Source organism: Trichoplax adhaerens, genomic scaffold, assembly GCF_000150275.1.
Source record: "Trichoplax adhaerens TRIADscaffold_7 genomic scaffold, whole genome shotgun sequence".
Lineage (NCBI taxonomy): Eukaryota > Metazoa > Placozoa > Uniplacotomia > Trichoplacea > Trichoplacidae > Trichoplax > Trichoplax adhaerens.
This window is the reverse complement of record NW_002060949.1, coordinates 5,408,973-5,426,333: the sequence shown is the minus strand read 5'-3', so window position 1 is coordinate 5,426,333 and position 17,361 is coordinate 5,408,973. Positions and strand designations below refer to the sequence as shown.

Here is a 17,361-nt window from a genome sequence, read left to right as displayed (position 1 = left end):
TTTGCAATAATACGTATGAGTACATGAAGATAATTAATATTATAATAAAATGAAAGTAACAATGTATTGATTGTTACCGACGATATATAATGCAAAATAAAGTTACGTAACTGTAACTTTAGAAGATATTACTTTTTGCTAGCTACTGTAAAATCGATGAACACAATGAGTAAATGATAATATCAATATAATAGTCTTATAACATTTTGTATAAGCTATTAAAAGTTACCTCATAACTCAACGGTATAATGTAAATATAAAAACATGTATAGCATAATGGTTATTACTATAAGTATCGTAGCTTTCTATATATTATCGTGGTCTATAAAAACTTGTTCTCTAGTTAAGCGAGAATCATCCCAATACAAATCAATATATGATTTGCTTGTACTCGTTTTACTATGAATTTCTTTCTTATGTAGTAGAAAAACTATCTATAGTTTTCGATTCCATATTGTCAATAAAATCTGATTCTTGACGTTTGCCCTGTACTATTTCGTTACACGCGTACAGTAAATCGTAATTAATCTTTTCAGAGACGACAGAATCTTTTTTATAGTCCGGATGACTAGCTACAAAATCTCTCATCCACTTAGCTGTTGTCTTTAGCTCGCCTATAATATAATACATAAATAAATCCAAATTAATTCAAGATACTTAGTACATAATTTATATATAAAATAAATAATAATAATTATTATCCCATAACTAACCAGAAGCTCTCTTTTGAATTAACGATAAATATCTATATAATGAGTACCGAGTATCAACATCAATAGATAAACTAGCCAAATAGTCATTTATCAAAGGAACAAGACCAGGAAAGCCGTCAGCCTGTAAAATATGTTCAAAATTTTATATTTATTACTCTATTAACGAAAATACTAGTTTGTAATTACTACTATAACCAATCTGACTGAAATCGACATACCTTCCCGTTAATAATCGTATTAATCGACATAAGTTCATATTCGCTTTCGTCTGGTGGGCTACTAGTTGATGGTGCTAGATGTTATTTCAGAAAGGTATCTCTATTAATATTATCTCCAATGATAATTATGATAAATCTATTATTACTTATTTAAATATGTCGTAATTCGAAATCGTTTACCTTTTCCAAGATCTTTCCTGAAATAAAACATGCCATTACGAACTGCATCTCTCTTTTGTGCTGTTTGCATATTTTCATCGACCTATCGATTAGATCAAATCGTTCGATACATTTTCACGTTCAATTAATTACATCTACTGATAAGAAGTGAGACAGTACAATAGTATTTAGGAACACTTAAAAAAGATTTAGTATTCACTTTACCTTTGATATTGGCATATAAAAATTTAGTCCATATGTTAGAATTACTCGAGTCAGTAATATGATAAACGCTGCAAAAGCAGCATTCTCGAATTCCGTTAGCTGAACCTTGAGTTTAAAATAGAATTAATTATCTAACTCCCCTTTTAGATTGAAATTAACTTCACTCTACCAATTACTAGTTTATACTATTTGTCTATCTAAATTACTTACTTCACACGGTCTGAATTCTACTCTCCAACCAATATCAGCATCTAGCGGCGGAGGCTTAAAGCGCATCGTTTGCCAATTTGTAGATTGTATATTCTAGCGAAGGTGTAAAAAATACATAAAATAAGTACTGTACAGTTATAATGTTATAATTATCATTATTTATACGACGTAAGAATTAGATTATTCGCTATAATAATCTTAATATGCATACATTATTTATCTTAAACTTAATATGATCTTATAAAGTGCTATTTTACTTTATTATGAATTATTACCTCAAAGTGATCTGAATCTTTTAAATCATCTTGTTCTAGTAATTCTTTAAAGACTGATATAGGCTCCCGGATAAATAAATGAGCAATATGACGAGCTAATATTGAGTCCACGCCAGCCTTCTCTAGCTGTTCACAAAATTCTTTATCGTAAACTAATTCAATATCGTTATACGCTTGTCCTTCTGGAGACAGATAATAGTCTACAGAATCATATCGAGATTTCGGTATTCGATGTTTATTATTTTTAAGTGGCTATTATATGCAATAAAAAAATTCAATATAAGTAATTATGGTATCACTCAATATTACAGTTGTTTTTTTAATTATGATAAGCCGATAAGATATTTTTAAAAATATGACTTTGTTCTTACTTCTAAACCGCGTTCTTCTTTAGTTCTATCATCAACGGATTGCGAAATGATATTCCATCTACAATCTACATCAGACAAGAAGCCACGATATATAGGCGATGCAGCTGATAATGCCAACTATAAATATATTATTAAGTAATACATGACTATCATTCTTAATTTTACGTGCACATGATTACCTATGTTTATGAGTATATCACCAATAGCAAATTTAATTTTTCAATATTTTACCACAATTGGGCATATAGGACAAAGTTGATCATATAACAGTCTTGCCTCATCAACATTGTAAGCCTGGAGAGTCACCTAGTTAGTACCATAAATCAGTAAATAACGTTGATTAAAAAAGATACCGAAATGAATAGTAGCTACAATACTTTTCATTAATCTACATAACTAGATACGAGTATTTACTACCTGCAGACAAGAGTTGCCATGTCCATGTCCTGTTGCATCTAAATATATGTGATCTTCTTTGCCATCAATAGCCTCTTCGCCATATTGGAGATGTTCTACGAAAGGTTTTGGTGTATTGACGTCACGGAATACTGAAATTTGAAAAATCACGTTTATTATCAACGTATAGTGGGGATTTTGCCTGAACTAATCAAAAAGTACGATATATTTTTATTGAAATTTACCCGGTACATTGATAGCTACTTTAGATCCCCGACGGAGATATATATTTTGAGAAAAGGACCTAATTTAAGAAAGTAAAAGTTCTTCTTCACCGAATTTAAGATCAATTCCATAATTCTACAATTACTTTCTTACTTAAATCGAGGATGTGAGCCAACAACCTCCCACGGAAAAAAGAGAGATGGAGCTGAAGACCTCTTATTTGTATCAGGTTCGTAAGCAGGATATGTAAAATTTGGACAACCCAACCTAATTCATAACAAATTAATCAATTAGTATTTGAGATCCAGCTTGATATACTTTTATGAATAATCACTAAGAAAACAATTTTAAATATAATTACATGCGTATTGCAATACAATAGTTTGAAGAGACCTGGGAAAGGCAGTTAGAGTAATAGGTACAATGTCTTCATCAAGCAAATCAATAACTTCACGACGTCTTCGCTTCATATTAGCTTCAACGCTATTGATTTGTGCTAAATCACCTAAATATGGTTGTCCTGGTGAAGCTAAGAATTAAAAAGGGAGAAATGACATCGTTAGTTTCATATGCACATTTTGCATTGAACTATGCATCTTCCAAAGATAGACTTTGGCTTTTCTTGTTCTTGTTCTTATTCTTGTCTATGCTTAACATTGATTGATGCCCAATATGTTAGAATAAGTCATCTTAGATGTAGCATAAATTAAATTATCACCTTCCAACATATAACTAGTAAACTCAGGCTTCCATGAGGTAGGACTGGCGCTATTTTAATATTAAGTAAAGTAATAAAAATGAGTTAACTTTTTCAATCAGTTTCAACCAATTAAATAATGTTGAGGTTAATAATCATATCCATTTAAAATAAACTTTCAATCATAGAAAGATCGAATTATTATTGTAGTAAGATATTGATGTAAATTTTATGTGATTAGGGCTTGAATAGTTTAATCTTGCATTACATCTTAGCTTATACTTATAGTAAGTATTGATCCTACGGTTGATTTAATACACTATTGTGATGTGAAGAGTAAGTTTAGAATAGAATCGATTAATGATGCAATATTTGATTAGCTGACATTATAGTATATTGGATTGGCGTTAAGAATACAGTTTATGTTGTAAAGGGCGTTGACAAGAGCGCAATGAGGAATAGGCGATTACTAGACGAATTTTGTTATAATTACATCTTGTTTTATATTTTGTTTATCATTATCAAGTCTGAAAGAGATTCCGTCTTCTCTCATCTATCTATTACGTTGCGTAATATATCTACTAGTGTTTATTAGTTCATTTTCATGTTACTGTAATCGCTAAGGCTAGAAAAGATTGCATCGTTTCCTATTTATCGTTTGAAATGGACAAAATATCTAGTAATGTTTATTTAATTATTTTTAATCTGTTATAAAATATTCAGTGATAATGTAAGCGCAATATCTAAATTTTTGTATCTTTCAGTATGTAACATCAACAATTCAATGTTGAGACATGTATTACTTATTTACTATGAATATTTATCATCATATGATCATAATTTTTGACTAGTTCCATAGTACATTTAATATTTATACAAATAAACTATATGATACAATTAGCAGAAGAATATGCATTACCCGGGATTTTCTCTTTCGAAGTTTTGTAATATATCAAGATATTGATCGACCTCACAGTACAGTCTTGCAGTTTTATTTTCGTGATCAAATTTGACAACCATGTATTCCAGCTACAAGACAATATCAAATTGAAAAAAATAGCAGACTTTCAAAACGATATAATGAAGAAAATTGATAACAATAGAATAATTTAATTTAACTGTGATCGTAATTACGGTAATACTATTGCGTTACTAGTGGACTACAATCATCAGTATATTTTATTAGATTAAGTAATTGTATATTAAATAAAATTAGATGACTAAAATCAAGCAAATTGATACACAACTGATAATTGACAACTGTTCTCTTTGTTTAGATAGACCGTTGCGATTAGGTTGTCATGAATGATATTCTGTATAATAGATTATGATCGTGGACTTTCTCAATCTTTATTTACTTACGACGTTCATCAATTAATCGATGATGTTAAAGGTTAACTGAAATGTTTTAATATCAGTTGAGACAGCGTCATGAATTGGTAATGCTCTTATGAATGACATTGTATATATAGTAGATTGTTTGATATTAGTTGTTGCTAAAACGCTACTGTATTATATTGATTATCTATCTATTTATCTACCTGTTAACGCAGGCTAATATGTACGCGTATAGTTACCCATTACAGTAATAATAGTGACCTTAAATTTTCTCGATCATTATTTACAGATAACATTAATTTATTTATTAAAATTAACATTTAGTAAATGTTTGGCTTCGGTTACGACTATATAAAACGCCAATGAGACGATACTATGTATAGAACATTTGATACTGGATGTTGCTAAATTATTACTGTAATCCATTGATTATCTATCCACTAATTTTTGGATTTTAATTTTTGGAAAATGTTGTAAGAGTTGATTTTTGAAATTTGAACTTTTTGTTGTGAATTTGAAACTTTGAAATTTTATGACGTGACATGAAAGTTATATTAGGAAAGTTTAGCTCAGAAAATAGAAAATAAGATGGCAAATAGCAGAGGTTGTGTTGATTGTTAAGTAGTTAGACTGTTATTTTTATGACTAAATCTTGATGTTTAAAGGTTAATTTTTAGACTTTTATAATGTATGAATGATTAAGAATTATGTTAGAAGTGAAGCTTGATGTATTTTATAGTTAATTTGTTGGTTTTATAGTGTTTTGTAAGGGAATCATAAGGTAAATTGTGTCTGAACTTTGAATGATTTTGTTTCCTAAGTGGTACAAAGTAGTTCTCTAAAATGGATCTTAAGAGTGATTACTTAATAAATGTTTAGTTTTAAATACCACTGAGGGCTCTGCGAAGCTTATAAATAATAGTGCAATCAGAAAATTTAGAGTAGAGAGTAAAAGAAGATTCTTTTAAAGAACTTGTTGAATTTTAAAGGCCTTCGGGGTCGAACTGTTGTAAGTGAAAAAGTTCTTCTTTTTGTTGGGTTGTTGATACTTTCAGTTCTGTCGCTTTTTTTTATTTCTTTACTTATAATACTTAGAATTAAGTATTTGGAAGGTTGTTTGACCTGTCTCTCTCACGTTTTCTTAATAAATTGTTAATCGGTTGTTTCTTCAATTTTTATTTGATGTCAAAGTTTCGTTAAGTCTACCAGAGTGCCAAGAAAGTAGAATCAAAGTTTGTTAGAAGTTTTGTAGCTTGATTTCTACATATTTCATTTCACTACACTATTAATTAATGATGTTAACGCTAGATAACTGTTTGATTTCAGTTAGTAATTTGTACAGCATCCTGATACATGATTCTTTTGCAGTGTGAAATGGGATATTTTACAATTTAAACTGTGGGAAATCTATAAAAATCGATGTTCTACTTGTTTTACATAAGTACCGTTTACAGCAAGAGACATCAAAGTGCTGTAATTAACCATCAATCCATTTCATTCCATCGATAAGAGTATTATAAAATCTTAAAGAATAATTAAATATTAATCCATTACCATACGCCTGTATCAATAATATAATTTTACCTCATCGCCCCATTTTAATATGTCATTTGGACGGTTTGATAATCGATGATAAAGTGAAATAAACTGGCGAATTCCTTGACTTTTAATAAGAGTTATATACTCTTTAATTTCATCCCAAGTTAAGGGTGTTCCGTTAGTTAATATACCCATCTTATTTTTAAACTAAATCTACTACGGCTTTTCACGTTCAAGTTCAATTTTAATGTTCTATACGATAGAATGTACGTATCAAGCAATGTTATCGATCCAGTCCGATGCAGAACTTCTACAGGCTTAGGAGGCGTTGACTAATTTAAACTCTAGTCACTGATTTTACAGAGAGTAGAGAACAAGCATTATGGCGCAGCCCGATTAGACTGCTACATGGTATTTTAGTGATTCTACACTAGAAATAAATATTGAATTAGGTCGGAGAGACCCAAGGGAATAATAAAAATATGCCTTAGTGTATACAATAGGATATATGAACCAAATATATAAATACAAGTAAGAAAGTGTATACTAACCTAGATTGAATTTGTCAGCCTATTATCTAGCTCTCTATAGAAACAGACACAACAAGTTTTGAAGATTGATACGAAATAAAGCAGTCAGTTCCACACAATAACAACTGTGTTTATATTTGATAAAACTGTTGCTCTGTGCGCTTATTATTTTAAATCCAAGTCTAGACGTTTAGGCTCGTATAGGTTGTATAAAGATAAATGCCTGGGGTGCAACAACGATGTACAAGTCAGGTAAGATATAATTTGATCGACCCTCCGACACTTGTGCTAAACTAATATCCGAATGTAAATTTGTTATCCGACAGATTTATGTTATTGATAGAATGAAGTAACCAGTACCTTTGGTAAGACTTAAGATTATTATTTACATCATAATTACTAATCATCCTTTCCAATCAACCTCCATTCCAATTTCAAAACCCAGTCTACTTGCAGTACATGGTCAGCTTTTGTATTACATATTAGCCTTAAGTAGTTTTATAACAATAATGCATGTATATTGCTAAAGTCCTGTACTGATGAATATAATTGCAAAGTGCCGGTGGCTATTAGGCACAATGTGGCTTTTTACTGTTGTATATGACAATCGAAACCTATTGTTGCACAATTGCTATCAAAACTACATCGCATTACGCAGTAGAAATTAATGACAAAGCCTCATTAGAATATACTATAAAATTAATCCGTTTAAAGCAGCAAGCTTTTAGCCTAGCGTTTTATTGCCTTATAGCTGTGACTTATTTATTTTTTGATCATTTTTCGAATTAAATATATTATACGGATTTACTTTACACTGCCTTATCAGAATATACTATAATACTATTCTGTTCAAAGTAGCAAGCTTTTAATCTTGTATCTTATTCTTTTATAGCTGTGATTTATTCATTTTTTGATCATTTTTCGTACTAAATACGTTATATGCGTCCAGTTTACACTGCATCAAAACCAAATATTGTCATTATAGGGTATTGAACTCGATAAAGGCTTTTACTCTGCCAGGTATAAAAGTTATCTTTTAGGTGCCGATTTAAATACAGTGCCATTCCCTATTTTATTCAAGAAATAAAGAAACTAAATCCATACAACCGATAAAAAATGTCTAAAGCACTACCAATAAGTGCCATACGCTTACGATAGAGAACTATTCCCTTTGTTAGTGATTACCTAAGCGAGTGCTTCTCTCTAACCAATCACAAATTCACAATTAACGAACCCGTAGCGAATCAATTTAATCTAGTGTTACACCACCATCAAGTCAAAGCGACTATCGCTCATCCAATTTTAAGCCGAAACATCGACATTTCTAAGATTGTTGATAAAAATGATAAGAATGAATAGCTCTAGCTCCAACCATAGCTATTATAACTTTAATTATATAATTATAGAATGAATGTTCTATAACATATATATTAAATGCCGATGGGTATCGATTTATACATTTATTGTTTTATTAACCCCAAGTGATGGCTGGTTCTTAACTAACTGGTGGCAGCATACGATAGAATGAGTTCAACTGCTAGTTCATCTTGTGTAGCTACAGTCACATTAGAGCCCTTGATGATTAACTGTTCCTACTTAGTTATAGCAACAGGTATCGATCAGCTTAAGAATAAGTAATTTAAAAGCGACTGTGGCATGCAATAGAATATAGGATATTACGCTTAAGTGATAGCTAATGTGCAGCTAACTGCATGTGACAGAACTTAACTATAATATCATTTTGTGTAGTTACGCTCAGACAACACCGTTGAAGGCTAACTATACCTACGTAGTTAGAGCAACAGCCAACGATTTGCTTAAGAATAAGCGATCTGAGTGTATTATATTCACTGAAAAATTGGGTAATACTACCATAGTTTCGTTTAAGTGATAGTATGTAGTTAACTGCATATGGCAGGATGACTTCAGCTACAATTTAATCTTGTGGAGTTACACACATGCTAGAGCATTTATGCATCTATAATCCTTATTTCAAACATAATGTAATAATAAAAGTTAAATGCCCTTAACGATTTAATTCATTATTAATACTATCATCTCACCATTAATTTTCAACATTCCTAACTATTGAAATTTCAGTTTTTACTGACTTATATTGAAGTGGTAATTTAATAAGGTGACATCCATTCATTGTAAAAAACGCTAATTATAAATCACTAAGCATTAGTAAATTAAAACATTATATGACTATAATGGACACTAGACAGCAATCTAATATACGAGTATATATCCTACAGACGTTAAGATTAACACGTAATAGGCAATACTAAGCAAAGAAAGATATATTACGGAAAAGTAGATACGAGCGTATACTCCTGAGATTTTCAACGGCTAAATACGAGCTGAGCAACTTATAGTACGAAGATATACGTATATGTAATCAATACTAAATCTAAATTAACAATAAAGGTACGATTTCAAATGTACTGTGTAAATTTGCAATAATACGTATGAGTACATGAAGATAATTAATATTATAATAAAATGAAAGTAACAATGTATTGATTGTTACCGACGATATATAATGCAAAATAAAGTTACGTAACTGTAACTTTAGAAGATATTACTTTTTGCTAGCTACTGTAAAATCGATGAACACAATGAGTAAATGATAATATCAATATAATAGTCTTATAACATTTTGTATAAGCTATTAAAAGTTACCTCATAACTCAACGGTATAATGTAAATATAAAAACATGTATAGCATAATGGTTATTACTATAAGTATCGTAGCTTTCTATATATTATCGTGATCTATAAAAACTTGTTCTCTAGTTAAGCGAGAACCATCCCAATACAAATCAATATATGATTTGCTTGTACCCGTTTTACTATGAATTTCTTTCTTATGTAGTAGAAAAACTATCTATAGTTTTCGATTCCATATTGTCAATAAAATCTGATTCTTGACGTTTGCCCTGTACTATTTCGTTACACGCGTACAGTAAATCGTAATTAATCTTTTCAGAGACGACAGAATCTTTTTTATAGTCCGGATGACTAGCTACAAAATCTCTCATCCACTTAGCTGTTGTCTTTAGCTCACCTATAATATAATATATAAATAAATCCAAATTAATTCAAGATACTTAGTACATAATTTATATATAAAATAAATAATAATAATTATTATCCCATAACTAACCAGAAGCTCTCTTTTGAATTAACGATAAATATCTATATAATGAGCACCGAGTGTTAAAATCAATAGATAAACTAGCCAAATAGTCATTTATCAAAGGAACAAGACCAGGAAAGCCGTCAGCCTGTAAAATATGTTCAAAATTTTATATTTATTACTCTATTAACGAAAATACTAGTTTGTAATTACTACTATAACCAATCTGACTGAAATCGACATACCTTCCCGTTAATAATCGTATTAATCGACATAAGTTCATATTCGCTTTCGTCTGGTGGGCTACTAGTTGATGGTGCTAGATGTTATTTCAGAAAGGTATCTCTATTAATATTATCTCCAATGATAATTATGATAAATCTATTATTACTTATTTAAATATGTCGTAATTCGAAATCGTTTACCTTTTCCAAGATCTTTCCTGAAATAAAACATGCCATTACGAACTGCATCTCTCTTTTGTGCTGTTTGCATATTTTCATCGACCTATCGATTAAATTATCATTTAATACATTTTTGGCGATTAATTGGATCAATTGATAAGAAGTGAGACAGTATAGTAGTATTTAGGAACAGTTAAAAGATGTAGCATGGACTACGAAAAATTACTAGTAGTTCATTGATGTAATAATAACTTTACCTTTGACATTGGCATATAAAAATTTAGTCCATATGTTAGGATAACTCGGGTTAGTAAAACAATAAACGCTGCAAAAGCAGCATTCTCGAATTCCGTTAGCTGAACCTTGAGTTTAAAATAGAATTAATTATTTTTTTTTAGGTTAAAATTATTTCTACTCTATTATTTACTGGTTTACATTATCTATTTTATCTAAGTTTCTTACTTCACATGGTCTAAATTCTACTCTCCAACCGATATCAGAATTTGGTGGTGGAGGCTTAAAGCGCATCGTTTGCCAATTTGTAGATTGTATATTCTAGCGAAGGTGTAAAAAATATATATAAAATAAGTACTGTACACTTAAAATATTGTAATCATTATATTTATATGACCTGAGAATTAGATTACTTTCTATAATCTTTAATACTCATTTAATATATATTATTTATCTTAATATTAATATGATATCATACAGTGTTATTTAACTGTAGTCTATTATAAAATATTACCTCAAAGTGATCGGAATCTTTTACATCATCTTGTTCTAGTAATTCTTTGAAGACCGAGACAGGTTCGCGGATAAATAAGTGAGCAACATGATGAGCTAATATTGAGTCCACACCAGCCTTCTCTAGCTGCTCACAAAATTCTTTATCGTAAACTAATTCAATGTCGTTATACGCTTGTCCTTCTGGACACAGATAATAATCTACAGAATCATATCGAGACTTCGGTATTCGATGTTTGTTATTTTTAAGTGGCTATTATATGCAATGAAAAAATTCAACATAAGTAATTGTAGTATCATCCAATATTGCGGTAGTAGTTTAATTAAGAAAGATCATAAGATAGATAATTTTAGAAATATGACTTCGTTCTTACTTCTAAACCGCGTTCTTCTTTAGTTCTATCATCGACAGAACCTACAATGATATTCCATCTACAATCTACATCAGCCAAGAAGCCACGATATATAGGTGATGCAGCTGATAATGCCAACTACAAAAGTATTATTAAATAAATATATGACCATCATATTTATGTATTAACTTTTCTTGTGTTCTTCCGTATATCAGTTACAGCAATGTTTAATTTACCACAATTGGGCATATAGGACAAAGTTGATCATACAACAGTCTAGCCTCATCAATACTACAAGCTTGGAATGTCACCTAGTCAATAGCATGAATGAATGAATGATACGATTAAAAAATTTTACAGAAATTAAGAATAGCGGACGATAATGGCTACTATATTATCCATCATTTTCACATATTCTGAACATTTACATACTTGCAGACAAGAACATCCCATACCATGCCCCATTGCATCTAAGTATATATGATCTTCTTTACCATCAACAGCCTCTTCACCATACTGGAGATGTTCTACGAAAGGTTTCGGAGTATTAACGTCATGAAACACTGAAATTATTGAAAATACATGGTTATTATCAACAGGGATATAGGGCTTTGCTTCAGCTAATCAATAAGTACGATGCTACATTTATCGAAATCTACCTGGCACATTGATAGCTATTTTAGATCCCCGACGGAGACGTATATTTCGAGTTAAGTACCTAATTTTAAAAAAATAAAAACTTCTACTTCGCCGAAATTAAAGTCATTTCTACAATTAGACTTTCTTACTTAAACCGAGGGTGTGAGTTAATAGCTTTCTCTGGGAAAAAGAGAGATCGAGAAGAAGAATTTTCAGTTATGTCAGGTTTGTAAACAGGATGAGTAAAATCTGGGCAACCCAATCTAGTGAATGATAAATTAATTAAACAGTGTTTAAGCAAAGATTACTAAATCAATCCGCCAATCTGATACCTTGATAATCATTAAGAAAAATTTACTTAATTAAATATGGCTGTATATTATATAATATTGTGATAGCAAAAAAAGACCTGGGAAAGGCAGTTAGAGTCATAGGGATAATATCTTCATGGAGTAATTCGGTAATTTCACGACGTCTTCGTTTCATATTAGCTTCAACGGTATTAATTTGTGTTAGCTCATTTAAATACGGTTGCCCAGGTGTAGCTAATAAATTAAAAAAAAGTGCAATATCATTTAAACGGTGATATCTACATCAACTTATGTACTGATACGCTTCGTATTAAGCTGTTGAGTATCCAATAATAGACTTTAGCAACTCCAGTTCTATGCTAAACACTAACGGCGGCCTACATGTTAGAATATTATCATCTCAGATGTACCATAAATTAGATAAATTACCTTCCAGCATATAGCTAGCATACTCCGGTCTCCACGCGGTAGGATTGGCGCTATTTTATATATTTATGTAAGGTAACAAAAATGCGTCAATTATTGAATTAATTTCTATCAAACAGATAGCGAGATTAACAACGTTCAACGTAATAAGAGTAAAGCTGTCAATTGCATAAAGATAGTAATAGCTATAGTCAAAGAAATTATAATTGCAACGGAAAATAATTAAACAATTTTTTGTGCAAATGGTTGAATACGAGTTTAATCTAGCATTGCATCTTAACCTACATTTATGGTAGGCGTAGAAATACATCGTTAATTGAGCACTTTAATATAATGTAAAGCAAGCTTGAAACAGAATCAACTAATGATGCAATGCTTGATTAGTTAACGATACAGTACTGTACACCTATGATATCTACAGTAGGCTAGATTACTATTAGCAATACAATTTACGATCTGAAGCTGACGAATAGTCCAACATTATTGAGAAATTTCGACAGAAGTATATTTTGCTACAACCACAAACACTAGAAGAGATTACATCATTTCGTATCTATCTCTGTACGAGGATAAATTGATCTACTGATATTTATTAACTCATTTCCGATTTGTTATAAAAAAAAAATTCAAAAATAAAAATTAGTACACATGTGATTTACATACTATCATCAACATACGAATACATACCATATCATCCTATTGAATACTGTAGTATAGGCGATTATCACTACGAATTTAGATATCATTATATACGTTATCTTCCATTTTACTATAAACACTAATGCTCGAAGAGGTGGGAAAAAAATGACCTGCTAAAGTATGCCAACTCAATTTGTTGAAAAATATTCAGAGATAATAAAATTAATGAAAACTGCAACGTGCAATTTTCTCTACCTCAATGCAGTATATGTGATATTAACAATTGCTGCGATACGTATGTACTGTACTTCCATACACTTTTATCAATATACAGTACAACATCAAAATCATCATATAGTCCAACCTTTGAAAGGGGTTTACTGTATAATGTATTGAACATTTGCACAAATCAACTGTATTTATTATTCGTGCTAATAGAAAAATATCCATTACCTGGGATTTTCTCTTTCCAATTCTTGTAATACATCAAGATATTGATCGGCTTCGCAGTACAATCTTGCAGTATTATTTTTATGATCAAATTTAACAACCATATATTCAATCTACAAGATACCAAATTTGGGCAAAAAATTGAGAGACATTTTAAAAACGATGTAATAAAAGAAAAGTTGATAACAATCCTACAATTTCATTTAAAAGCGATCAATAAGAATATAGTTACAGGAATACAATTGTGTTACTAGCGGATTCTACCATTCGTATTGTTTATTGTTCTTAATTTATTTATTGTACAGTGGACGTGCAAATTAATACACGATTGACTCAAGTTTTCTTTTTTAATCAATTTGATGAGCAGTTTTGTATGTAGATCAAGGCTGTACGATCTTGCGTCTACAGCATTGGATTATTGGATACTAAACTATTGCTCTAATATTGCTGCAACCTACTGTATGTACTGTATATTGGGTGGGTGAATTATTTTATCCATCTATCTGCATGACTGACTACACAATACAGTATTGGCGATAAACGAGAAGGTAAAAACAACAATGTCATTGAACTTCTGCGATCTTCATTTAAGCGTGCGTATGAGATTAATATATTAATTAAATTAATGGAGGGTATTAAATCTAGATGATGCTCTCCATTCTTATTTGATATTAATTAAAATATGGCAAGAATACTATCGTAATCTGGAAATTAATTTATTCTCAATCCAATGGAGCGATAACCGCTAAAGTACAAAAAAACAATAGCATAGGAATTTGATCGATCTTCATTTACATATATACATACAGTATTATTAATATATTAATTACTCCTATGAACGTTAACGAAATGTTTGATTTGAGTTACAGTAAAGTATGTTAAGTTGATATCCTGATCCACTCTCCGCTATCACGATGAAGTGTGTGTTGGGGAGGAGGGTTCTATTTTTCGACTGAATCATCCGCATGCAAGTCTATACGCGTGTTTTCTTTTACCGGTAGTCCATTTTCAAGCAGTTTTGTAACCTTAATATACCCATGACTATCAAAACGCTACGTCCATGATAAGTGTAGACTACAGTGTATTTTATACCAATGAATCTATTTCATTGGATGAATAAAAGTATCATGAAACTTTATCAATTTCCATTTGTGGCAGAATAACGACATGAATCGTATACATCTGTATCCCAACAAGATCATTTTTTTTTTACCTCATCGCCCCATTTTAGCATGTCATTTTGACGCTTGAGCAATCGATGATAGATTGCAATAAACTGGCGAATTCCTTGGCTTTTAATAGAAGCAACATACTCTTTAATCTCATCCCAAGTTAATGGTGTTCCGTTGGATAATAGGCCCATATCTTGGAATATAAATCTGCAAACTTTGCAAGGTGGATGTGGCGTTGGAAAGATTGCAAAGATGAACTTCAAGCGAGCTCTAGACTAGTTCAGTCCACTAGTACTTCTGTCGCTACAAGCGCCGATTGCTTTCTATATATACCCTACTATACTGTACTATACGTACTATAGCCACTCAGTTACCGGGCGGCGGCGCAGGGGTATCGTCGACACAGTGCACAGTAGCTGGAGCTACAGTACAGGGTACTGTACACTGTAGTCTCAAGGGTTGGACTATCCTCTGCTTGAGACGTGCCTAAGGAGGAAGTGCTAAATCAATGGACAGCGGATGGCCAGCGCGCTACCATACTCACAGTACAAGTTGCCTAGTCATCGTGACATGACAACAAGCGCCAAGAAGAAAGCGAGCCACTGCAGTCTAGCAAAATTATGATGGAGTGGTGAATAAGCCGCAGTAGGGTGCCACTTTGATCGATGGGCTTCTCCATCGTACAGATCTATCATTACTAAATCGATTAGGCAAGATGTCGTACTGTACAGTTGCTTGTAAAATAGGTACGTTGATTATATTGTTGATGTCTAATGAGGAATGACTAAGGAAACAGTCAAGAGGAAGGGAGCACGAATGCTAAATCGATTAGGCAAGATGTCCACACAGTACTGTACAGTTGCTTGTAAAATAGGTACGTTTATTATATCGTTGATGTCTAATGAGGAATGACTAAGGAAACAGTCAAGAGGAAGGGAGCACGAATGATCCTTTTAGTATGTTAAAACATCCGGTGCTACTAGTTTACTGGTCGTTTCAGCTATACACTAGCACATGGCTGTAAGCATACGTAGTTCATGCATGATTAATCATCGTCCAAATAAGCTAGACGTTTCATGGTATAAAATAATTATGCGTGCTCTTAGAAATAATAAATACTGAATACTCATTGTACGTGTATAAGTAAACAAGAAACACTTGCTGTCCTGTACTGAGAACTACAGTAGTAGTACTGTATGTGAACTATCGTACAAGAGATCAATCTAGTCGTCTAGTAATTCATGCTACACAAGTAAAACCAACTGTTCGATCCCAACTATGGTAGCTGCGTATACGATCATCGATTCATAGCTGTAGTTCTATGAAGCGATCTAGACAACCACAACTATATGCATTTTATACGAGCAAAAATGGCGACTGTGCAATCGTAGTTTAGGAACTTTACTCGACAGTTTTGAGTAACAAAGTTCATGTTTCTGTTTGTCTAGTGGGCATCGAGTAAAGAGAAAGCTCAAGTGTTTTCAACTACCTTGCAAAGTGACAAAGTGACAAGCTATGTTCTAGTAAATCATGCATTGCTGCCATACTTCAATACTATCGTACTACACTGTAGAAAGAAATCGATACAAGTTCCGAATGAATATCATGCGAACTTGATAGATCAAATAAAACTTCCAAACGTTAAATAGTTTGCAGTTTGCTCGACAGTGATCACTGTCAAAGTGTTCATCAGGGTTCCACATTCGATTAAAGTCCACTTGTAAAATAAAATTTAATTTACAAGCAACCGTATGGACAGAAGCAAGGACTACTCGAGGAGAACCATGGACTACAGTATAGTACTGTATATGCACTGCGGCTACTCCATGCTAGAACCAATGAAAATCCGGATACGGTGCCCGCCATAGCTTACGTCATCAGAGGTCACATGACCGATATGGACGAATGAATACACTCACTTCGCTTGCCTCTACTGCTTCAAACAAACTCATCAGAGCCTGCAGTGAGTCAACCTTGTGTCACATCAACATCAAGTCATCGTTTGTCAAACGTCAAGCCAAAACATTTCTTTAGACCACTGGTGAAAATGGTAGGAATGGATAGCTTTAATTTTCAATCATGGCTAATGTTATTGAACGTTAATTATAGAATGAATAGTCTATGTACTGAATGCCAGCTAGGCATAGATTGTTCATGTTTTGAATTACTGTAAGCTTAAGGG

At 31.8% G+C, this 17,361-nt stretch overlaps 2 protein-coding genes across 2 annotated transcripts; both read right to left on the bottom strand.

The window, feature by feature from the left end:
- Nucleotides 1-414: 414 nt before the first annotated feature.
- TRIADDRAFT_27782 (uncharacterized protein) lies at nt 415-6,561 on the bottom strand (the record flags this gene model as incomplete). The annotated part of the gene is made up of 16 exons (XM_002114164.1): nt 415-614; nt 714-834; nt 932-992; nt 1,078-1,193; nt 1,316-1,420; nt 1,526-1,618; nt 1,801-2,052; nt 2,172-2,288; nt 2,403-2,477; nt 2,586-2,719; nt 2,813-2,871; nt 2,946-3,059; nt 3,186-3,321; nt 3,511-3,560; nt 4,409-4,518; nt 6,412-6,561. 16 exons carry the CDS (start codon nt 6,559-6,561, stop codon nt 415-417), a joined length of 1,893 nt encoding a protein of 630 aa, XP_002114200.1.
- A 3,205-nt stretch (nt 6,562-9,766) lies between these two features.
- On the bottom strand, nt 9,767-15,370 carry TRIADDRAFT_27750 (uncharacterized protein; the record flags this gene model as incomplete). Its single annotated transcript, XM_002114163.1, has 16 exons — nt 9,767-9,966; nt 10,066-10,186; nt 10,284-10,344; nt 10,430-10,545; nt 10,700-10,804; nt 10,905-10,997; nt 11,191-11,442; nt 11,564-11,680; nt 11,779-11,853; nt 11,975-12,105; nt 12,202-12,260; nt 12,331-12,444; nt 12,591-12,726; nt 12,922-12,971; nt 14,011-14,120; nt 15,221-15,370. 16 exons carry the CDS (start codon nt 15,368-15,370, stop codon nt 9,767-9,769), a joined length of 1,890 nt encoding a protein of 629 aa, XP_002114199.1.
- Between the last annotated feature and the right edge of the window lie 1,991 nt (nt 15,371-17,361).